Here is a 24,423-nt window from a genome sequence, read left to right as displayed (position 1 = left end):
CGGCCGAGTTCTACAAAACCTTTAAAGAGCTCATTCCAATACTCCTCAAAGTATTCCGTGAAATAGAAGAGGAGGGAACCCTCCCAAACTCATTCTATGAAGCCAATATCATCCTGATACCTAAACCAGACAGAGACACATTGAGGAAAGAAAATTTCAAACCAATATCCTTAATGAATATTGACACAAAAATTCTCAACAAAATTTTAGCAAATCGCATACAAAAATTATTAAAAAGATAGTGCACCACGATCAAGTGAGTTTTATCCCAGGGATGCAAGGTTGGTTCAACATCTGGAAATCAATAAATGTCATTCACCTTATCGACAGACTTAAAGTTGAGAATCACATGATTATTTCGATAGATGCAGAAAAAGCATTCGATAAAATACAGCATCCCTGCATGCTCAAAACACTAGAAAAAATAGTGATAGTGGGAACATTCCTTAACATTGTAAAGGCCATCTACGCTAAGCCCATGGCCAATATCATTCTAAATGGTGAAAAACTGAAAGCATTCCCCCTAAAAACTGGAACAAGGCAGGGATGCCCTCTTTCACCACTTCTATTCAACATCATCCTTGAAACTCTAGCCAGAGCAATTAGAAAAACCATAGAAATTAAAGGGATAAGAATAGGAAAAGAACTCAAACTATCCCTGTTTGCTGATAACATGATTATATATTTAGAGGAACCCAGAAATTCCACCAGAAAACTTTTAGAACTCATAAGTGAATTCAGTAAAGTAGCAGGTTACAAGATCAATGCTCATAAATCCAATGCATTTTTATACATAAGTGATGAATCTTCAGAAAGAGAAGTTAGGAAAACTACCCCATTCACAATAGCCTCGAAAAAAGTAAAATACTTGGGAATCAATCTCACAAAAGAGGTGAAAGACCTCTACAATGAGAACTACAGAACACTAAAGAAAGAAATTAAAGAAAACCTTAGAAGATGGAAAGATCTCCCATGTTCTTGGATAGGCAGAATTAATATTGTCAAAATGACCATACTACCAAAAGTGCTATACAGATTCAGTGCAATTCCAATTAAAATCCCAATGACGTACCTTACAGAAATAGAGCAAGCAATCATGAAATTCATCAGGAAGAATAAGAAACCCAGAATAGCTAAAACAATCCTTAGGAGGAAGAATGAAGCAGGGGGTATCGCAATACCAGAACTTCAACTATACTACAAAGCAATAGTAACAAAAATGGCATGGTATTGGCACCAAAATAGATAAGTAGATCAATGGTACAGAATAGAGGACATGAACACAAACCCAAATAAATACAATTTTCTCATATTAGACAAAGGTGCCAAAAATATGCAATTGAGAAAAGATAGCCTCTTCAACAAATGGTGCTGGGAAAACTGGAAATCATATGCCACAGAATGAAACTAAACCCCTATCTCTCACCCTGCACAAAATAACTCACAATGGATCGAGGACCTTGAAATCAGACCAGAGACCTTGCATCTTATAGAAGAAAAAGTAGGTCCAAATCTTCATCTTGTTGGCTTAGGATCAGATTTCTTTAACAGGACTCCCATAGCACAAGAAATAAAAGCAAGAATCAACAACTGGGATAGATTCAAACTAAATAGCTTTCTCTCAGCAAAGGAAACTATCAGCGATATGAAGAAAGAGCCTACAGAGTGGGAGAAAATCTTCGCCACTCAAACTTCAGATAGAGCACTAATTTCCAGAATATATAAAGAACTGAAAAACTCTACACCAAGAATACAAATAACCCAATCAACAAATGGGCTAAGGATATGAACAGACACTTCACAGAAGATCTATAAGCAAAAACAAACATATGAAAAAATGTTCACCATCTTTAGTAATAACAGAAATGCAAATCAAAACTACACTAAGATTCCATCTCACCCCAATTAGAATGGCGATTATCAAGAGTACAAGCAACAATAGGTGTTGGCGAGGATGTGGGGAAAAAGGTACACTCATACATTGCTGGTGGGGCTGCAAATTAGTGCAGCCACTCTGGAAAGCAGTGTGGAGATTCCTTAGAAAACTTGGAATGGTCCCACCATTTGACCCAGCTATCCCACTCCTTGGCCTATACCCAAAGGACTTAAAATCAGCATACTACAGAGATACAGCTACATCAATGTTCATAGCTGCTCAATTCACAATAGCCAGACTGTGGGACCAACCTAGATGTCCTTCAATTGATGAATGGATAAAGAAACTGTTGTATATATATATACAATGGAATATTACTCAGCCATAAAGAATAATAAAATTATGGCATTTGCAGGCAAATGGATGAAATTGGAGAATATCATGCTAAGTGAGATAAGCCAATCTCAAAAAAACCAAAAGAAGAATGATCTTGCTGATAAGCGGATGATGACACATAATGGGGGGTGGGAGGGGTTAGTGTTAGGATTAGAGTTAGGTTTAGGGAGGGTGGCAAGAATGGAGGAAGGAAGGACTGTGTAGAGGGAAAAGAGGGGTGGGAGGGGTGGGGGTGAAGGGAAAATAATAACAGAATGAATCAAACAACATTACCCTATGTAAATTTATGATTACACAAATGGTATGCCTTACTTCATGTACAGAGAAACAACATGTATAAAAAAAAAAAAATCCAAATATACTTTGTTATTTTTTTACTTTCACAAAAGTTTAGGCATGAAAGCTTCTGAATCCAATATAGTCCAGTCCAAAACATTATTAGACTCTACTAAATGATCAAGCCTGGTTAATTATTATAAATCATAGAAATTAATAGAATTTACTTGAAAAATATATTGCTTTTTAGATGGTGGATTTCCATATTTTTCTTAGCTAAATGTCTAGTCAACTTTAGCTTCAGAACATGATTCAAAATACAATATTTTCTTTTTTTGCAGTACTGGGGATGGAACCAGGGACACTCTAGCACTGAGCTACATTCCCAGCCCTCCCTCCTTCCTTTTTCTTCTTTCTTTGTTGCAGTCTAGGGATTGAATTCAGGGGCAGTTTACCACTGAGCTACGTTCTGTTCCAGCCCTCTTTATTTATTTTGATAGAGGGTCTTGCTGGACTCCAACTTGCAATCTTCTTGCCTCTGAGTCTCCCCAGTTGCTGGGATTGCAGGTGTGCACCACCATACCTGATTCAAAATAGCATACCTTTTTTTAAAACAGCTGGTCATAATTTTAGGCTCACCTAGGCAAATTATTTAATACTTTATTGAAGATCATAGAAAAACTCCACAATAAATAATGAAAAGAGTACACAAAGTCATTAGCCTGTTTGCAATACAGAAAATACATGTCAGTTCTGGACCAAAATAATTCCATTAAAATACAAAAAGTGATAGGGAAGAATTAAAATATTTGCAGTGACTGCTTTTGGTGGTCAGTTATAACAGACCATCAACCATCAGTTATTTCAGAAAGTGAGGGTAGGTTTCAATTTGCAGATAAAGAATGTCTTCGGTAGTTTAAAAAAATATAAACTCTAAAAAAGCTGTGAATCATATACAAAAGCAGCTGTTTGAGACCAAGGTTGAAAACGAGAAATTGTGTTAGCACCACCAGCAAGCACAGGTCCTGACTCTTCTGCCCTCCTATTTTGTGCAGGATGCAGATTTGAGTGTTGTACACATCATTTACAGTTATAAAAATCGGCCTTGAGTACAGGGTTCCTGGTGAGTAGTCTTAAGCCCTAAGAGGCACCAAGTGGTTACAAAGGCTAGTAACAATCCTGATCACAAGTTCCGGCGGTATAATAAATCACGTGTTGCCTTATCAACTTTTTGCTGGTAGTCTTCTAATTTGTCAAGTATTTTCTGGGACAGCTGTAAGGGAAAAGAAGGAAATCATTACAGAGTACGTGTAAAATTGAAAAAGACTGATTTTAGATATGATATTCCAATCCTGTTTTCCTAATGAATATTCTAAATATGTAAATCATACCAGTTTTTTTTTTTTTCTTTAGTGGGGTTCAGGGATTGAAGTCAGGGGCACCCAACCACTGAGCTACACCCCCAGCCCTATTTTGTATTTTATTTAGAGACAGGGTCTCACTGAGTTGCTTAGTGCCTCACTTTTGCTAAGACTGGCTTTGAACTCGTGATCTTCCTGCCTCAGCCTTGAGAGCCGCTGGGATTACAGGTGTGTGCCCAGCTCATACCAGTTTTTTAATAAGAGCATTACTAGTTCTTTTTTTTTTTAAAAAACCACAGAGGCTGTATCTGATTTAATTAGTCATTAGTTCCCAAATGAGGTATAGGACTAGTCTTATTTATTTTTAACACTGGGATTGAACACAGAGGCACTTTACCATGTCACATCCCCAGCCCTTTTTATTTTTTATTTTGAGACAGGGTCTTGATACCGTGCTAAGGCTGGCCTCCAACTTGTGACCCTCCTGCCTCAGTTGCCCAAGTTGCTGGGATTTTAGGTGTGTGCTGGGCAAGAGTTAATATTTTAGATAGTTCTTTTATTATTTTATTTATCCTAAATTTGTAGACCCAATTGATAGGAAGAAGTTTTGGGTGGGACTACCTTCCTTTTTTACCTAACCCCTTTTTTGGGGGCTGGTATTGGGGATTGAACCCAGGGTCATTCTACCACTAAGCTACATTTCCAGTCCTTCTTATTTTGAGAAAGGGTCTAAGTAGCTGAGGATGGCCTTGAACTTGACCCTCCTGCCTCAGTCTCCCTTGTAGTGATCCTCTTGTCTTAGCCTCCCCAGAAGATAAAACTATAGGTATGCACCACTGTGCCTGGTTCAAGGAATAGTTTAAAATCATACTGTGAGCTCTTTCTACAGGTTTAAGAGACACGTGCTCTAAGTAGTAAATAAGCCATCACTACAATGACTCTTTGGGCAAAGAAAACACTACCATTTCTTTTCTTTTAAGGCAAGCAATAGCTAATACACGAGTTCGGGAAAATGCTGCTGTATATGCCAAGTTTATGCAGGGCAGTAATAATTTATATTGTATTTCAAGTGTTTGTTTACCCTGTAGGATCTGCCTGGCTAAATTTAAAACTTAAAAATGGACTGCAAGCTGTTTGTCTCTGTGTAATTAATGCACACATAGTTTCTCATTAGTTTTTTTTGGAAAAATTGCTTAGATCCTTGACCCTATTTATAAAGGGACTGGAACAGCATTGTTAACTGTGATAAATATTTGGCTGTTGCTTTCCCTCTAGTCCTTAGGAACTGAAGATCAAGCTGTTAAGTATAGCTTGCTAGTGCAGGAGCTTACAGAAGATGATTCATGAAAGAGTTTACATACTGCGATGTTGTGACTGTTGGCACTGTTCTCTCCCAGAGCCTGAAGAAGCTGATCAATAGAGGAGTATGGGAGCCACACCATTGGGGCTGTTGCAGAGAGTGGAAACTGTAAGGGAAATATTATTTGAAAAAAATCTGAAAAGCACACTGTTTCTTCTGAATAATAATTTTCACAGGACTCTATAACATAAAATACTTAATTCATTTTACCAGTTAAGATCCTTCCTTTCTTTTCAACTGGAGAATTTGTCCTTTTCTCAGTTAAATCAAATATATTTAAAAACTTATGTCAACTCCAATCTTAAAGGAACCCTAAGGTCTATTAAGGATAAACACACTTTAATAAAACTCCAAATTGCTGAGGTTGGCTTTGAATTCATGATCCTCTTGCCTCAGCCTCCTGAGTCACTGGGATTACAGGTATGTGCCACCATGCCCAGCTCCCCACCTCTTTTGATTTTTTATTTTGAGACAGGGTCTTGCTAAATTGTCCAGGCTGGCCTGAACTTGGGATCTCCTGCCTCAGTTTCCACAGTTGCTGGGATTACAGGTGTGCACAACTGTGCCAGGCTCCTCAGAGATCGAAGGAAAAAAGGATTAAAACAGTCTCTTATAAGGCTGTTGTAAGAATTAAATAAGAAAACCTTGTAGAGTTGGGTATGTTGATGCATGCCTGTAATTCCAGGCAGGACCAGCCTTAGCAATTTAGTGAGGCCCTAAGCAACTTAGTGAGACCCTGTCTCAAAATAAATTTAAAAAAGGTCTGGGGATGTGGCTCAGTGGTTAAGCATCCTGGGTTCATTCCCCGGTACCAGAGAAAAGAAAACCTTGTAGAGATGGCATAATCCCTCCATACAAAATACCAAATATTAACTAAAGTCACATTCTTTTTTACTCCCCACTACTTCTATGTTGTTGGAAATTGAACCCAGGGCTTTGTGCATGCTAGGCAAATACTCTATAACTGAGCTACACTCTTTTCTCTTTTACATTCTTTAGATGGACAAAAAGGAAATGTATCCCCATTTTATAAACAGGAAATTAGAAATATCTACAGTGCCAATATTTATTTAACTGAAAATAATAAAGGTTAGATACACTAATATACATTGAATATACTTTCACATCTTTATCTTACTTGGTGTGATAATACACAATTAAAAAGAAACATTTATATATACCTACCTCAATCCCAAAGTACTGATGTCCTTTTCCTAATACAGCATCTACATACTCAGAGACCAAATCCACAGCTTCTTCTAAAAGATCATAGTTCAAGTATAGACGAAGCAACTCAGCAGCATCAACTTTCTGTAAAAGGCCAGTGATTATTTTCCCCCGAGAATTGGGAAATGAACTCAGGGGTACTCTACCACTGAGTTGCATCCACAAACCTTTTTATTTTTTATTTTCAGACAAGGTCTTGCTAAGTTGCCAAAGCTAGCCTCAAACTTGTGATCCCCTTGTCTCAGCCTCTTGAGTTGCTGGGATTAAGGCATATACCACCAGCCCAGCTAAAAAGTCAGTGATTAAGAATGTATACCAGCCAGGTGTGGTGGCGCATGCCTGTAATCTCAGGGGTTTGGGAGGCTGAGACAGCAGGATCATGAGTTCAAAGTTAGCCTCAGCAAAAGCAAGGTGCTAAGCAAGATCAGTGAGATCCTGTTTTGAAATAAGATACAAAATAGGGGCTGGTATGTAGCTCAGTGGTTGAGGGCCCTGAGTTCAATCTTTGGTACCATAAAAACCAAAACAAAAAACAAAAACAAAAAACCCCCCAAACCCCAATCACTGCCCCACCAAAAACCAAACCAAACCAAACCAAACCAAACCTAACCCCGTATATCTCCTTTCACTCTACCCAAGCACAGACCAAGGGATGCCAAGTGTCTGATTCCTGGCACTTTTTTTTTTTTTTTTTTTGGTCCTGTAGATTGAACCCGGGTGCTTTTACCACTGAGACACATCAGACAGGAAGACAGCAAATTTGAGGCTAACCTCAGCAACTTAGCAGGACACTGTCTCAAGATAAAAAATAAGAGGATATGTAGCTCTGTGGTAAAGTGCCCCTCTGAGAACAATCCCCAGGACTACAAGAAAAAATAAACATATATATTAATGACAAATGCAAAAGAATCACCAGTTTTAAATTTGTATCTAATTTGTATTTAACACTGAGAGAAGAATGAATATAGTCGCAGTTTGGAAGAGAATTATGTTAAATGTTTTCTGTGTTCTGAATGGATCACAATCATACTTTTATCATCTTAGCTATTTTCTCTATTTTTTAACTTAAGATCAACTTTCCTTATTTTAGCCTTTAGATTCTCTTTTAAAAAAATCTTTTTAACCTTAGGTTTTCTTTCCTTATTCTACTTGAGGTGGTTCAGATGCAGTAGTTCTCAAACTTAAGTTGCATCAAATTAGGAGCTTGGTAAAATGTACATTCCTGGTTCCTTCTCCCAGATACTTCAATTCTTTAAGTTTGCTTCCTGTCTGGTTATGTGATCATTGGCTCCCAAGTGTTCATACCATGCCACAATGTGACACTGCCCAAAGGGCACTCATGGTAGCCAAATAGATGGCACTACTTATTCTTGGATTTTCAGCGCCCTAAACTGTGAGCTAGACAAAATTCTATCTTTATAAAGTTAGCCTTCCTCAAGCTTCCTCAAGTTTTTCTTTTTTTTTTCTTTTGTAGTGCTGGGGATGGTGCTGCTAGGTAAGCATTCTACCATGGAAGTGCATCCCCAGTCCTAAGGTTATTATTATTATTATTTTTGTTCTTGGGATTGAACCCAGGGGCACTTTACCACTGAGCTACATCCCCAGTTCTTTTTCTTTTGGGACAGGGTCTTGCTAAATTGCTGAGTCTGACTTTGAACTTGCAATCCTCCTGCCTCAGCCTCCTGAGCCACTGGGATTACAGGAGTGTGCCACTGCAGCTGGTAAGGTTATTTCTTTATGGTAATGAAAAACAGACTCATACATGATCCATGAACTCAATTTTGACAACACCAATTTAAAGAAACACTGCTGCATTTGATATATTCCACATACTGACATGAATGTTTTGAGTAACAGACAGTAGAACCTATGTCCTGAATATACTCATTACTCTAAACATGCTCATTATTCATTCAGCATATAAACAGGCATTTATCTAATTACTAATCTGTGGAACTTTAAATACTATGTATGGTATGGCATTGTTCTTAATGATTTCAGCTATGACTGAGAAACTGCCCACAGTATATAATTCAGTATTTTCCCATAAATTTTCATTATTTTTCTTTTTAATTATCTCATGAAATTATTTAGAATGATAAAGAACAGATTCTTAATCTCGACAAGTTAAGACACTACATACCTTGTAACTGTTTATAAGCCAATTAGGCAGAGGCACTCCATGAGATAAGAGCTTATTGATTACACAGTGGTGATACAAGTTATTCTGGACTTTGTATCTGTCTAGGTAAGTAGACAATAGTCGCCATGCTTCATCTGTAGCACTTGAAAACAGCAAAAAGGACAAACAAGTTTCAGTTTTTTTTTAAAAATTGCAGGGCTGGAGATGTGGCTCAGTTGGTAAAGTGCCTGCCTCACAAGCACAAGGCCCTGGGTTCAATCCCCAGCACCGCAAGAAAAAAAAAAAAAAAAAAAAAAAATTACAGTCTGTCCCTCATTGGTGAAGAATTTCAGATTTTTAAATTTTTGGTACCCAGAATTAAATCCAGGTGCCCTCTACCAGTGCTATAACCCAACCCTTTTATTTTTTATTTTTATTTACATTCCCAGCCCTTTTCTATTTTGCAACAGGGTTTTGCTAACTTCCTAAACTGGCCTGGCACTTACAATCCTCTTGCCTCAGCCTCTCGGTTTGTTAAGATCACAAGCAGGGATCACTGTGCTGGGCTTTATTTATTTATTTAAAATTTTTTTTTGTTTTTTACAGACTCCTTTTTTTTTTTTTGCAGTGCTGGGGATTGAACCCAGGGCGTTGTACTTTCAAGGCAAGCACTCTACCAACTGAGCTGTATCCCCAGCCCCCAGACCGCATTTTGACTCATTGTATACAAATAGGGTCTAAATTGCCCAGGCTGGCCTTGAACTTGTAATCATCCTGCCTCAGCCTCCCGAGTCATTGGGATTACATGTGTGTACTACTGAGCCTGGCAAGAGTTTCAGATTCTTAATAGTGATTTACAGTACTATTAATAGTATGTATCTTTAGAAAAATCTTAGAAGCTCACAGCTCAATCAGTAATATACCTAAAGGGTAACTAATATGATTAGGTTCAATATGACTTGGAATAGTACTAGAAACTAGATGACTTAGATTCAGTTTTTGTTTTTCTCCCAATAAACCACATATTAATTTGACTATACAAATAATATAGTGAAATTTAATTTGTTTAAGGATTTTAGCAGGGGGAGGGGTAAGGAAAATGGCTTAAGGTTTTTTTTTTTTTTTTTTTTTTACTGGTTCCCAAACTTGAATGAACATTAGAATCATGTAGAAGTTCTGACTGAGAAGAATAGGGTGTTAGTTATCTCATAATCTTTTTTTTTTCCTTTGGATACCAGGGATTGAACTCAGGGGCACTCAATCACTAAGCCCTAGCCCCAGTCCTATTTTGTATTTCATTTAGAGGCAGGGACTGAGTTGCTTAGCACCTCACTGTGGCTAAGGTTATCACTGAACTCCTGGTCCTCCTTCCTCAACCTTGGGAGCCATTGGGATTACAGATGTTGCCACCTTGCCTGGCTTCATAATCTGTTTTAATAAGCAATTCTGAGTGCTAATTTAGGGACTGAAAACTAATTCAGGAGAACTGTTGCTAAGAATTGAACAAGTCTCTCAAAGTTCATGTGTTGGAAACTCAATCCCCAATGTGATTTTATTGGGAGGTGGGGCCTAATAAGAGGCTTCGTCCTCATGAACGGAAAGGATTAATGTTCTTAATGTGGATGTGGGTTAGTTATTGTGAGTATAGATTTGTTGGAAAGTTAAACTTGGCCCTCTCTTGTCCTTTCACCTTCTGCTGTGGGATGATGAAGGAAGGAGGCCCTGACCAGATGCTGGCATCTTGATGTTGAACTTCCTAGCCTCCAGAACTGCAAGCCAAATAAAATTCTAATGTTATATATGCCCAGTCTCAGATATTCTGCTAAAGCAGCAGAAGTTAAGACAACTTCCATATCTCTACCATTATAAATTGTGAAGGTGCATAATACAAGTGTAAATGCATTTCAGAAAAGAAAGTTTACTGAGGGTTAGGATTATTTGAGGATTGTGAAGAAGAAACTGATATATATTCAGGTAGACAGTTACTGGGTGCACTGGGAAAGTAAACAGAGAGAAGATATGAAGAAGGTATGATAGATAATGGGGTTGCTAAAGATTAGCCAGAAACAAGTTAAAAGGGGACACTGTGATGACAACAATGCAGTGTTAGCTCAATGGAAGGAATGGGAAAAAAGGAACACCATGTTCTAAAGCCAAGTAAATATGGAATTTTGCCTTGAGGAGTACTTTTTCTTTTTTGAGATGGGCCCTTGCTATGTTGCCCAGGCTGGTCTCTAATTTGTGAGCTCAAATGATTCTCTGCCTCAGCCTTCCTAGTGGTTGGGACTACAGGTATGTGCTACCTTGCCTGGCTAAAAGTACCTTTTCTTTTCTTTTTTTTGTGGTACTGGGAATTGAACCCAGGGTCTTCTGCATGCTAGGCAAACACTGTACTGCTGAGCTATACCCCAGCTAAGAGTACCTTTTCTTGATGACATAATACATCCACCAAGTCTTTGAGGAAGGGGAGGTGGAGAAGGAATGTGGTTTGAATAATAAATATCATGATGTCACCCTAATTATAAACTCTCCAGCTTCTACAAAAACTTAGCCAAAAGAGAAAGAAAAAATTGAAATGTTATATGTAGAACAACTTGATCAAAGAAAGAGAGCTACAGTTTTGAGATAAGTAAACCCAGCCAGAGCCGGAAGAACACAAGGGATGTACCTGGATTCCTTAGTAGTGATGACGGAGGACAGCTGATTGGCTGCCAGCCAGGCCCAGGCTTCTGCTTGTGCTGCCTCTCCTCCAAACTGTAACTTGATGCATCTGCAATGAAAATGGTTCCTCAATGGTAAACTAATTGCTGAAGTGAACCACTTTATCTTGTTACTAAAACTAGAGGAAAGAAGACAACTTGAGCTCTAGTATATCGCTGAATTTATTACTGGAGTATTGGCTCTTCATTCTCAAAGCCACATAACTGGATGACCTACAAGTGGTCGCTGATTAAGAGAATTTACTTGCAGGATAAAATTAATGATGAAAAATTCTGAATGTTTATGAATATTTCTAATTCACAAACCATTTGACTAATATGTATAAGGTGACTTAAGTAAGAAATTCTCTTTTATTTTTGGGATGCTATGGATAGAACTCAGGTCCTTAAACAAGTTAGGCAAGCAATCCTATCACTGAGTTATGCCTCAGCCCACAAATACTGTATTTACTGTATAATCATCACATTGTATGCCTATTTTTTTTCCGCACAAAAATGGGATGCAACCATTATGTGAAGCTATTTTTTTTTTTTTTAAATTGTTCTAGTATGCTTAAAATTCATTTATTACTAAACTGACTTTGGTACAAGATTAGGATACAGTATACTCATAAATGTACCTTAATGCTGTGGCAACAATTATGTGGTGAAATATAGTACTTTTTAATACTACTAAGGGTCAACAGATATCCTAAAGGACTGAAGAGAACATATGCCTTATCTACAGTGGACACCATTACCTGACTCATGCTTGTCTGCTCTTCTGATTTTTTAAGAGATGCTATAAATCGAAATTACTTTTTTAAAGTAAAATCAAAAGCTGCTAAAATTTTTTTTAAGTCACTGCAAAAACTTGTTGCATAGATTAACAAAAAACAAAAAACAAAAACAACTCACTTGTTTTAAACATAAATGGCTTAAAGCACCAATCAAATTAACTAACAAAATGGCTTACAGGCTACTGGTTTGTGATCACTGCTTCACATTAAGCAATAAGACAGTATCTTTGCATTAGAAAATCAAAACTGTTAAAAGATAATTTTTTTACATACTTGAAAGCAAGTCCCTCAAAGACTGGTGTTAAGGGAAGCTTAAAAGTCTGACAGAGTGATATGGCAGTGTCAAAGAGGCCAGCCTGAACCAAGAGAGTGACCATCTCCTCTGCTGATGAACTTCCTGTGGAAATGGAAAATGGCTAGTTAGTGTACTCAAGGGTATATGCTTTGCTTTGTTGATAAGTATCTCAGAGTTCACAATCCTTCACTCTGTACCCATCTAGCATACTGCCTAGCCCTGAAGTGTGCTATTGGTCACTCACATGTCAGAGGTTTTAAATTCTTACCCGCAACTGCAACTGCTGATGGATCATGCTGAGCCAGAGTGAGACGAATGCGAGCCAAGGAACACTCTTTCTCCAGATCTTCCAGTTCTAAGATTTCAATTTGCCGATTGGCTAGAAATCAAAGAAAATTACTTTCAATTCCCAAAGTAAAAAGGAAGAGTCTGTTAGATTAAGGTACTGTGTCATTTTCCACTAAACATTAAGTAAACATTCAATTGGGACTCAGTAAAAACTAACTTAAAAAATTAAGCAACATCCCTGCTTTACATGTACTGCTGAGTCAAATCAAAGCACTCTAATCACCAGCTGTGGTGGATGAGTTATTTACATGTAACTTCATTTAAGTCTAAACTTAACTGTAAAATACTGCCATCTCTACTAATAAGAAAGGAACATGTCCAAGGTGAGAGAGGCAGAATTAAAACCAGGTGCATCCAAATTTAGAGCACAGGCTCTACATGAAAGACATCACGTCTCCCTGGTAATAGCAAAGGAAACTGAGGAAAAAATGTTTGGTAATAAGCTGATTTAAATACAACAGGCAACAAAAACACTCTCTTTTAAACATTTTCATTTCTCATAGCACCATACAGCATTTCCAAAGGGCTACCAGATAACCTTTAGCAGATTAAAATGCTGAAAAACTAAAAAGAAGGATTTTGCCAAATTTTAACATCAGTATTATAACATTTATAGTATATAACAATGTAAGCACATACAGTTGTGACTGTCTATTTGATGTATAACCACTGTAACAAGGATCTTCATCTATAGGTCTACTGACAATATAACTACTGTTCAGCCAAGAGCAGCATGAGACTGACTCACTTGGGGCCGCTGTGCACTCTCCATCATGATTCCTTTTAGGGGATGCTCCAGGGCGATCATACTGATAAGACAAAACAAGGATTTAACTGGAAAATTGTATTTTCATTTTGATATCATTAACTGTGATGTAGAGATTTTATGCTTAAATCCTTTCAATAGAAATTATTTTTATTTCAAACAGCACAGCTCCTTACAGAGGTACTGCAGCTATCAAAGAAATGGAGTCATCTGCCAAGTTGACTCACTTTACTACAATTATTACTGAGTCTGAGGAATGGATTTGATCTCCATATAAGTCACATGGCTTTCCTTAGTTCCAAAGTTATAATCCCTACTGAAAATCTTGGGCAACAGCCAATAAATGCAGGAACTATACAACACAAGGAGCCGGGCATATGTGACCCATCAGTGTGCTGGGAAAAACTCAAAAAGTTTGTGTTCTTTAAAACAACTGCAGACTGAATTAACAAACATGTTTGAAATAAATTATTTCTTAAGCCCTTTTTGTGAGCCAGACACTGTCACTGTTTTAAGCAATGTACTTAAAGTTATCTCCTTTAATACCCACATAATCCTTTACAAGGTAGATACTATCAACCCTACTTTATGCAAGAGGTTAACCAAATAGCAAAAGATTAAAGAACTTGTCTGAAGTTAGTCAAAGTTAATTCCAAAGCCACTCTGTAACAATTTGTCCTATAAAAATTCTGAACTTGGGAATTAAAGGGACAGTATTCTATTATAGTTGAATTGCTGCAAAAAAGTTTACAAGTACCTCAGCAGAAATTTTATTTTATTTTTTTTTCAGCAGAAATTTTAAATGAAATGAAGCAAAATAACAATAGTTTTAAAAGGACAAAACCAAAGAGATTAAATGATTCCCAAATTTCAAAATGGAAAGTTTTCATACCACTGCACCAGATGCTGGCTGCACAATCCATGCATATTCTGGACGAATAAGCCGTAAACAATTAATAGCAGCCAGATAACAGTTGCCTTGCTTCTCAAGTCCCCGGAGAGTTCGAACCTCTCTGCCAAGACGCATTCCATATTCAAACATCACTGTGCCAGCTGTGAGGCAATAATGAATTATATATAAGAATTTAGAAAATGTGTTTCTTTAGAGATACATACACAGAGGGCCCAGGCATGGTGGTATACACATGTGAGCGCGTGCACACACACAGACACACACACACACACAAAAGGTTAAGATAACAATTTTATGCTATGTGCATTTCAACACAATCTGAAACACATGGTAAATGTTATTGTTGATCTTTATTTTTTAAATTTTCACATTTTAAAGTTTTATTTTTAATTGATAATATTTATGGGGTACAATGTGATGTTTTAATACATGCAAACATTGTGGAATGCACACATCAGGCAAATTACCATATCTGTCACCTCAAGAACTTATCATTTCTTTGTGATGAATTTTTGGCTTTTAGATATATTCTCATACCAAATGTAGACTAGTTTTTTTGGAGGGGCAGGGCAGAACTGGAGACTGAACTCAGGATCTCACATATACTTACTAGGTGAGCACTGAACTATAATCCCATAAAAAAAAAAATCTTTTTTTTTTTAAGATGGAATTTTTAATAACTTATTTTATTTATTTTTATGTGGTGCTGAGGATCGAACCCAGTGCCTCACATGTGTTAGGCAAGTGCTCTACCACTAAGCCTCAACCCCAGCCCACATCCCATGTCTTTTCAAAAAAATTTAGTTTGTGATAGTCTTGTTAAGTTGCTCAGACTGGCCTCAGACTTGGGATCTTCCTGCCTCAGCCTCCAAGTAGCTAGAATTATGGGTGTGTGCCACCACACCTGGAAGCAAACTAGCTTCGAGAGCTAGTCTCAGTCATACTGTTACTTACCCCTGCCCAGGATTTTGAGGCTAAGAATATCTTGCTATTCTGCTCAGGAACAATGACTCTTACTTTTAATTAGCTTATTTTTTTAATTTTTAATTTTTTTGGTGCTGGGGATTGAACCCAAGGCCTTGCACTCTACCACTGAGCTACAATGCCAGGCCCCTCTTATTTTTATAAAACTTTAATTAGGCTGAATGAGATACCAAAAAAATACATTATTCTAAGATAGCATGGGACTCTAGAAACTAACAAATCATCTGTTTTCATAATTAAAAAAAAATACAAAAAATAAAAAACTGCACTTTTTTAATAAAAATTTTTTGCAACGAATATGTTTTGAGTGCCTGTAAGACATAAGACACTGTGTTAGAAGTACAGTCTCACTTCAGAAGACCTGAACATTATTAGTTCACCTTGCTAATTTGGTCCTAACAGGTTGATATGATGGATGTTACTATGAAATCAGATAATGAGAGATCTTTAATTATTAGTTCTCTTCCTGAATGATCAAAGAATCTAAAGACTATGCAGTTGGGTGCAGTAGTGCATGCTTATAATCCCAGTACTCAGAAGGCAGAGATGTAGGAGGATTTCAAGTTTGAATTTGGTCTGGGCAGTTAGCAAGATCCTATCTCAAAAATAAAGAATAAAAAGGGCTGGAGATGTAGTGCAGGAATAAAGTACTGGTTTGAGTCCCAGTACCACTAAAAAAACAAAAACAAACAAAACCAAATTAAATTAGTCACATTTCCTTAATTTGATGATTGTATCAAGGTTATATAAAAGAATACCTTTAGAAGAAATATCTGAAATATTTATGTCTCAAAGTGACAAGCAAAAATAAACAAACAACTAAACAAATAAGTAGAGAAAATGCGAGAAAGGTAGGAAGAGAGGGAAGATGTAGCAAAATATTAATTGTTGAATTCGGGTGAAGGATATAGGTTGGTGATCACTATACTGATATTTAGTTTTTCTGTAGACTTAACCTAAAAAGTTGAGGGGTTGCAGTTATAGCTCAGTGTAGAGTATAAATTAAGTGTGTATGAGTCCCTGGATTCAATCCCCAGCCAAAAACAAAGTGAAAAACAAAACAAAACAAAACAAAAAAAAAAAACCAAGAATTCACTAGGATAGCATTTAAAAAAGCAAAAAGAAAACAAGAATGTAGAATATCATTTAGTTAAAAAAAAAAAAAAATTACTAGGACATCATTCAATAACCTCTAAATGTGAAATTTAAACTCTAAGGATTTTGTGTAAGATTGAAGGGATGTGACAATACACTCATATATAATGAGGAATATTATATTTAGAAGACCTAAGAAGCAGAATTTTACTCCAACAACTGAAATAAAGAGAGGAAGCCACGGGTGAAATAACTCAGACATGCAAAACTAGTTACAAAACTTTAAGTGACCTTTAGTGGAAAAGCTCATTTCCTTTATAACTGGAGAAAAAATGCATATGGGATGCTGTCTCACTGGAAATGATCTGAGAATGTTCTAAAATGTTGTTAAGTATATATATACATCTTCAAAGCTAATAGGTAATTTCAAAAGGGTGAAGTGAATCTTGTACTTAAACACAACTAAAACTTAGTAAGTCCAACATACATTTTTGTAAAATATTATTAAACTACTAAGGCAGCCTCCAATACCAAGGGTCTGCTTCAGTTGCTCACCTTTGCGGTAATTGTGGCGATAGATATGAAAGGCATAGAGAAGTTCATAGTAATTATGAGTCATAAGGTCCACAGCTCTAGCACGTGATTCAATTATTGCCACAACCTAATGCAGGGAAAGCAATGAAGCATCAAAGTTAGTAGCAATCCTGACAACCACAAGGGTTGTTTCTAGACATCAATAGATAAATAAAAAAATATTTAATAATATTTTTAAATATTATTAAATAATATTTAATAATATTAATATTTATATTAATTAATTATATAATTATTAATTAATTATTAATTATAATTATTAATATATTAATATTAATAATTTAATATTATTAAATATTTAATAATAAATAAATATTTATTTAGTGGATAAATAAAATTACCTCATTATGGAGATTCACATAGGGAAACTCCACAAGATCCTGTAGCTGTGAGCGTTCACAGAGAACTACCACCAATTGCCGTAAACAATCTAACTGCCTAGAAGGAAAAAAAAGGAATATAAACGTGAACTGTCTTAGTGGCTAAACAGGGCTGATAAATTGCCTTGTCTAAAAAAGACTGTAGGATTACCTGCTGGAGTCAGGAATTTGGGTTAAGGCCTCATATGCTTGGCTATTGTGACCCAAATCCAAATGATGTTTGAAAATGCATGTCCTTAAAGTAGCCTAAATATCAAATTTAGATCAAATATCAAAAAGGGCAATGATAATTAAAATACTACATCCAGAACAACCTTCAAGGAAAACAAACCAAATTACAGTTAGTTCTTACCTGACTTTTCCAGTCATCACCTGCTTCAGTTATTGCTGATGTAGCCAACTGAATAACCAGCTCAGGTAATCCAACAACATCTAGAAGACGTAAAACCTAAGGAGAAATACAAGAAATTTTCATTAAAATTAATATGGTACTTGTACTCCAAATTGAATTATGGTTCTAAAGTAACTAGAAATATTATTAGATAAGTAAAGATTAAATAAAAAATGCTGACTAGGGGACTCAGTGGTAGAGCACTTGCCTAGCATGCTTGAGGTCCTGGGTTCCATCCCTAGAATGCGGGAAGGTGCTAATAAGATGGACAGGATTATTTGGTTAATAATTCAGATTTTTCTTTAGATTCTACTGTTATATACAGGTTTGTTATAAAACCTATTTGTTTTTCCAGATAATACCATTGGAATAATGGCTCTCTACAGATAATTTTGATTGCTAGTGTTAGAACAGAGAAAGGTAAAGTTAAGAGAGATAATCTTAACATGTTCTCTACAGAACAAATGAAGACCTATTAATGAATAATAGAGGAATTAAATACTGGGCTTTTTTTTTGTACCAGAGATTGAACCCAGGGGTGCTTTTTGCTACTGATCCACATCCTCAGTGTTTTTTTCTTTTTTTTTAATTTTTATTTTGAGACAGGGTCTTGCTAAACAGCTTAGGGCCTCACTAAGTTGCTGAGGCTGGCCTTGAGCTTGTGAACCTCCTGCCTCAGCCTCCCAAGTCCCTGAGATTATGGGTGTACACAACTACACCTGACTTGGGCCTTTTTTTTTTTTTTTTTTTTTAAGAGATGGGCATCTCATTATGTCACTCAGGCTGGCCCTGAACTCCAGAGCTCAAGCAATCTTCTTGGATATACCTGTAATCCTAGAGACTCAGGAGGCTGAAGTTCAAGGCCAGTCTTACCAAATCAGTGAGGCCCTAGGCAGTTTAGCAAGAAACTGTCTCAAAATAAAAAATTTAAAGGAGCTAGGGATGTAACTCAGTGGGTAAACCCAGGGGCACCTTGTCACTGAGTTACATCCCTAGTCACTTTTTTTTTCCTTTAAATATTTTGTTTTTAGTTATAGGTGGACACAATACCTTTATTTTATTTTTATGTGGTGCTGAGGATCAAACCCAGGGCCTCACGCATGCTAGGTGAGTGCTCTAACACTAAGCCACAATTCCATCCCCCTTAGTCATTTTTATTTTTTATTTTGACACAGGGTCTTGCTTTGACACAGGGTCTTGCTAAATTGTCTAGGGTCTTGCTAAATTGTTGAGGCTGGCCTTGAACTTGCAATCCTCCTGAGTTTCAGCCTCCTGAGTTGCTGGGATTATAGTCATGTGCTACCATGCCTGGTAGGTTTCCTAGGCAAATCCATTTTATTTTCACTTAGAAGTTCTGGGGACAATTAAGTTTTTTAGTATTTAAAAAAAATATCAAAATAATGTATTGTAGATGCATTTCTATACAGGTTATATAAGAGCCAAATAATAACATTGTACCTTATCATAATATTGCAGCCTTGGGGAGGTCACAATGTCCCCATCTTCTGAGCGGATCAAGCGATCTAAGAATTCCTCCTTGCCCACTTCAGATGCTGCCTGACAGAAACATTCCAGAGCCTGAAAAATTTAAAAAATACAAAGTGATCTACAATCAATAATACTAATTCTAGTGGTATAAATCAGGTTCATGTGCTAAGGAGAGCCAAAAGAGAAACAAAAGTATTTAAGACCGTATACCACTACCCACATTTTCTGCCACATATAAATTGATGCATCATTTACTATTTCTTCAAATTTTCTCACTTTGTATTTGAATGCTATTAATGAAAACAGTAAACTTTAACAAGAAGATTGATGGATAATAAAGCAAACTGTAGCAGCATGTGAACAACTATAGAATTTGAGTGGTGGCTATGACTGTTCACCATGAAAGTCTTCAAACTTTTCTGCATGTTTAAAATCTACAAAATAGGATGTCAGGGGAAAAAATTAAAAACACAGGGCTGGGGATATATCTCAGTTGGTAGAGTGCTTGCCTCGCGTGCACAAAGCCCTGGGTTCAATCCCCAGCACCATAAAAGAAAAAAAAAAAAGTAAATGATCTGAGCTGGAGTTGTGACTCAGTGGCAGAGTGCTTGCCTAGCATGTGTGAGGCACTGGGTTCAATTCTCAGCACCACATAAATAAATAAAGGCATTGTATCCATCAACAACTAAAAAAAATTTTTTTTAAAAAAGTAAATGATTATCTTGACAAAAGGTGAAAAAGAAAAAAATGACAATGCAACTAATGAATAAATTTGATTTTGCTTTGGGGCAGAAAGGTCTTAATGTTTTGTCTTATTTTCCTAAGTCCTAATAAACCATAGAGTATAAGAAGCTAACCAGACCTGACATTATACCCTTCACTGGTACTACTACAGTGTTCTTTACCCTTTTCTAGATCACTCTGTGCCTCCCACCCCCATAATCTAGCTGGAAACTAAAATATCCTCCTTGCACCAAAGTTTATTCACCACTCAAATGCAGTTTACCTTTTGTCCTTCCCCGGTAACTAGGTAACACCGCCCCAGCATAAATCGACAGGAACCAACGTTGACTTGACACCAGGGATGTAGCAGTTGAATATAATCCTTAAAGGTATAAAAGGTACTTTTTGATTAGAAAATAAACACTACTTGGAGATATTCATTTCCAGAGAAGACACTGTTTCATTGGTACACAAGTTTTATTTCTGGAAATAATCTGGAGACTAAAGCCTAACCCTGTTAATGCATTCTTATATTAGGCTGGACACCTTAAGAAAGCAAACAGGTGGGCATGGTGGTGTACAACTGTAACTCCAGTGATTTAGAGCATCCTAAGTTTGAGGCCAGCCTGGGCAACTTAGTGAGGATTCTGTCTCAAGATAAAATATAAAAAGGAATGGAGATGTAGCTTAGTCGTTAAAGTGACCCTAGGCTCAATCTTCAGCACCATACACACACATAAAAGAAACCTAACAGAGCTGAGTGTGGTGGCACATGCCTGTAGTCCTAGCTACTTAGGAGGCTGAGACAGGAGGATTAGTTGAGCCCAGGAAGTTTCAGAGCAACCTGGGAACAGAGCAAGTCTCTGTCTCAAACAAAAGAAAACAACAACAAAAAATACTCCCCCAAAAAAGCAAACAGGAGTCCAGTAATACACATACATAAATATATACATGCTTCACATCTCAGCAATTTTCCAATTTTTGGTATTTACTGGTTCAATGACTAAAGTCCAATAAAGGAATTCTATGAAGACAGAAGTATGATTGTTTTACTATAAAGAGAACCTAACAAAGAGAATTTAAGAAAACCAAACATACATGAGAAAAAATTATATTACCAATAATACTACCAAGAGAGAAGTAGAGAAAATCATTTGGGGGTAAGTCTTAGTACAATCAAATTTCATTTTTGTTGGGTGCAGTGGCACATGCCTATAATCCCAGCAATTTGGGAGGCTGAGGCAGGAGGATCCCAAGTTTGAGGCCAGACTTATCAACTTAGAGAGACCCTAAGAAACTTAGTAAGACCCTGCCTCAAAAAAATAAAAAGGACTGGTATGTAGCTCAGTCGTAGCCCTGAATTCAATTCCTAGTACCAAAAAAAAAATTTTTTTTTAAATTTTTGCTGGGCATGGTGGTGCCCAGCACCTGCATTTCAGGAAGCTAAAGCAGGCGGATCCCAAGTTGAGGCCCGCTTTAGCAACTTAGCCAGATTCTGTCTCAAAATAAAAAAATAAAGAGTGCTGGGGATATAGTTCAGTGGTAGAGCACCCCTAAGTTCAATCCCCTGTACTGCAAAAAAAAAAAAAAAAAAAAGTTTAACTTTTGTAGTTCTTACTAATAGTCCAATTAAAATGCATATAACATTCACAAAGGAAAAAAAAAAATCCATCAATCCCATTCTTCACAAGAGTGATTAACCTGAAATGTCAAAGTGAACTCACCTGCAATTGTACATACTGACAATTCCCCATCAAACATTCTAAAAAGAGACAACCAGGATTGCTTGGCCATCTAGTCACTGGATAAGGAGGTTTTTTTACTTTTCTAGTGAAACTTAACCATATATTTGGCATCAAAAGTCATAAAAGTTCACAAAATAGTGTAATTTTTAAAAAAACAAAAGCTAGGGGGTGTAATTCAGTGGTATGGTGCTTGCTTAGGATATACAAGGCCATGAATTTGATCCTTAGCACCATAATACAAAAAAAAGGAATGAAGGAATGTTTTTTCTACATTACTATATATACTTAACATTAGAAAAACATGAAGAAAAGGTTATAAATAGCCATGCAATCAAGATATCTTAGGGCTGGGGATGTAGCTCAGTTGGTAGAATGCTTGCCTTCCAAGCACAAGGCCCTGGGTTCAATCCCCAGCATCTCAAAAAAAAAAATAAAAATAAAAATAAATAAATAAATAAATAAATAAATAAAAATAAAAAAAGATATCTTGATCAGGTCAATGACAGATCACATATGAGGGTGGTCCGATAAGATTTTTATCATCTAGAGTCATATGTGACTTTCTGAGTTTTTCTAAGTACAAACTATGATATTTATACAATGATGAAATTATGTAACAATGCCTTTCTCAGGACATACCCACTGTGAAGCAATACATGACTGTATAATATAAGTCTTGTCACCAGCTTAGAACTCAATTTATTATAGGGTAAGGAATGCACTGTGGTTTATCCCTGAATGATCAGCCCCAATTCCAGTTGGTATACAGTAGACACATACCACTGGTACCTGTGGACACTCAGCACCTAAGACTGTACCTGGCAAATGGAGTCACTCAATAAATATTCGCCCAAATGAACATCTTAAAAGGAATCTAGGTATGAAATGCATGTGCACTAATAAAATCTAGCTCAACTCCTGAGCAAAAACATAAAAAAAAAATTGGCGTATCTCAAAATAAATATTATCATCTTGTGCTACCAGGGTAAGTACTCAACCTCATTAAAACTACCATTCCAGGGAGGGGGATGTAGCTCAGTAGTAGTGCCTGGCTAGCATGCAAAAGGCCTGCAGGGCTGGGGTTGTGACTCACTGGTAGAGCACTTGCCTAGCAGTGTGAGGCACTGGGTTTGATCCTCAGCATCACACAAAAATAAACAAAATAAGGGCATGTTGTCCTTTTACAACTACCAAAAAAAAAAAGCCTTGGGTTCAATCACCAGTACTGTGACCCCTACTTCTGCCCCCCAATAAAACAAAACAAAAAAACTTGATGCTGGGCTGGGGATGTAGTTCAGTGGTAGAGCTCTTCCTTAGTGTAAGGCCCTAAGTTCAATCCCCAGCACTGCAAAAACTCCCAACACCAAAAAACTTCATTACACAGTCAGAAAAAGAGCCTTAACTAGATAGAAGAAAAACTTGAGCTTTTAAAGAAAAGGATACAAAAGCTGCAATAAATAATTGGTAATTGTAGTAATCATTTCAGACCAATTCAATCCAGTTTGGCTCAGAGGTGCCTTTGGTTGAGAGAAGAGATGAGATATAATCTGTTTTCTTGCAACTTCTTGGAAGAATAACTCCACAATTGTCTGAGGGCTAGATACTTGAAAAGAAAATGTTACAATCATAAACTTGTAATGGTAATACAAACTTACAATTAAGATAAGTCTGTGAATTCATTTTATATTGGTAACAAAGAATGTTTATCATTTCAAAACAAAATGCATCATGGGTGTCATCAGTAGCAATATAAACAAAAATAATTCGTAAACTGAGGTATTCAACAAATGCAATGACAATGCCACTTAAATCAACATTGTAAATTTTCATAGATCTCACCACCCAGAAGTGCCTTCCCCCTAGGACCTACATATAATAAATAAAATCAGTTCCAAGATTTTGAGTTTTATTCCAAAACAGTACAAAATATATTCTCTAGAATAACGGCTTTCAAGCATGAGAGGACTCCTTTTAAGTATTTGTTAACTAAGACAAGAATATGAAAGCTACCATGAACTTAGTAAATTTTTAAATGATTTTGTTCACTTAATCACTGAAGCATCAGGGCTGGGGATGTAGCTCAGTTGGTAGAGTGCTTGCCTTGCAAGTACAAGGCCATGGGTTCAATTCCCAGTATCCCCCCCAAAAAAATAATAAAAAAATAAAAAATCACTGGAGCATCAAAATGCAATGGAGAAGCAGCAAAACATATTATAATATTTGTCATGGAATGGTAATAAGCAGTTCATAAACTAGCACCAGTCCGCTGACCACATTTTTAATTGTGCTGTCTTATAAGATATATAGAATTAACAACTAGATAAGTGAAAAAAATTCAGGGGTAAAAAGCATGCATGAAAGTGTATGTATGTGTGTGTGTGTGTGTATATATACATATGTATATGTGTACACACACACACACACACACACACACACACATAAATAAATAAATACATGGCTAATGCCAAGTGACAGACCCTCAGGACAAGAGATCCTAAATTACCTTACTAAAATTTTTTCTTATTTTTACCATGTATATCTATGTACAACACTTAATTTATAACTGGTCTGGGATCATAGCTTC

At 36.6% G+C, this 24,423-nt stretch overlaps 1 protein-coding gene and 1 non-coding gene across 3 annotated transcripts in view; one reads left to right on the top strand and one right to left on the bottom strand.

Annotated features, from left to right (window-relative positions):
- Positions 1 to 3,188: 3,188 nt before the first annotated feature.
- The window catches only part of Nup160 (nucleoporin 160), a 55,141-nt gene continuing 33,906 nt past the window's right edge, over positions 3,189 to 24,423 (bottom strand). For both annotated transcript variants that reach the window (XM_047519284.1, XM_047519285.1), the window contains exons 20-36: positions 23,283 to 23,442; positions 21,819 to 21,888; positions 20,378 to 20,476; positions 19,342 to 19,461; positions 17,845 to 17,940; positions 17,644 to 17,738; positions 17,454 to 17,550; positions 17,074 to 17,179; positions 14,419 to 14,579; positions 13,509 to 13,569; positions 12,681 to 12,791; positions 12,391 to 12,514; positions 11,287 to 11,388; positions 8,640 to 8,781; positions 6,455 to 6,580; positions 5,271 to 5,375; positions 3,189 to 3,821 (exon numbers count right to left, since the gene is read on the bottom strand). In XM_047519284.1, the coding sequence (XP_047375240.1) occupies positions 3,732 to 3,821; positions 5,271 to 5,375; positions 6,455 to 6,580; positions 8,640 to 8,781; positions 11,287 to 11,388; positions 12,391 to 12,514; positions 12,681 to 12,791; positions 13,509 to 13,569; positions 14,419 to 14,579; positions 17,074 to 17,179; positions 17,454 to 17,550; positions 17,644 to 17,738; positions 17,845 to 17,940; positions 19,342 to 19,461; positions 20,378 to 20,476; positions 21,819 to 21,888; positions 23,283 to 23,442 (1,865 nt within the window). In that variant the 3' untranslated portion in view covers positions 3,189 to 3,731. The remainder of the gene's footprint in view (positions 3,822 to 5,270; positions 5,376 to 6,454; positions 6,581 to 8,639; positions 8,782 to 11,286; positions 11,389 to 12,390; positions 12,515 to 12,680; positions 12,792 to 13,508; positions 13,570 to 14,418; positions 14,580 to 17,073; positions 17,180 to 17,453; positions 17,551 to 17,643; positions 17,739 to 17,844; positions 17,941 to 19,341; positions 19,462 to 20,377; positions 20,477 to 21,818; positions 21,889 to 23,282; positions 23,443 to 24,423) is intronic.
- Trnag-ucc (transfer RNA glycine (anticodon UCC)) lies at positions 22,188 to 22,261 on the top strand. The gene has a single exon. It is a non-coding gene; the product is annotated as a tRNA-Gly (tRNA).

Source organism: Sciurus carolinensis, chromosome 11 (genome assembly GCF_902686445.1).
Source record: "Sciurus carolinensis chromosome 11, mSciCar1.2, whole genome shotgun sequence".
Classification (NCBI taxonomy): Eukaryota; Metazoa; Chordata; class Mammalia; order Rodentia; family Sciuridae; genus Sciurus; species Sciurus carolinensis.
This window is presented reverse-complemented; position numbering and strand designations above follow the sequence as displayed.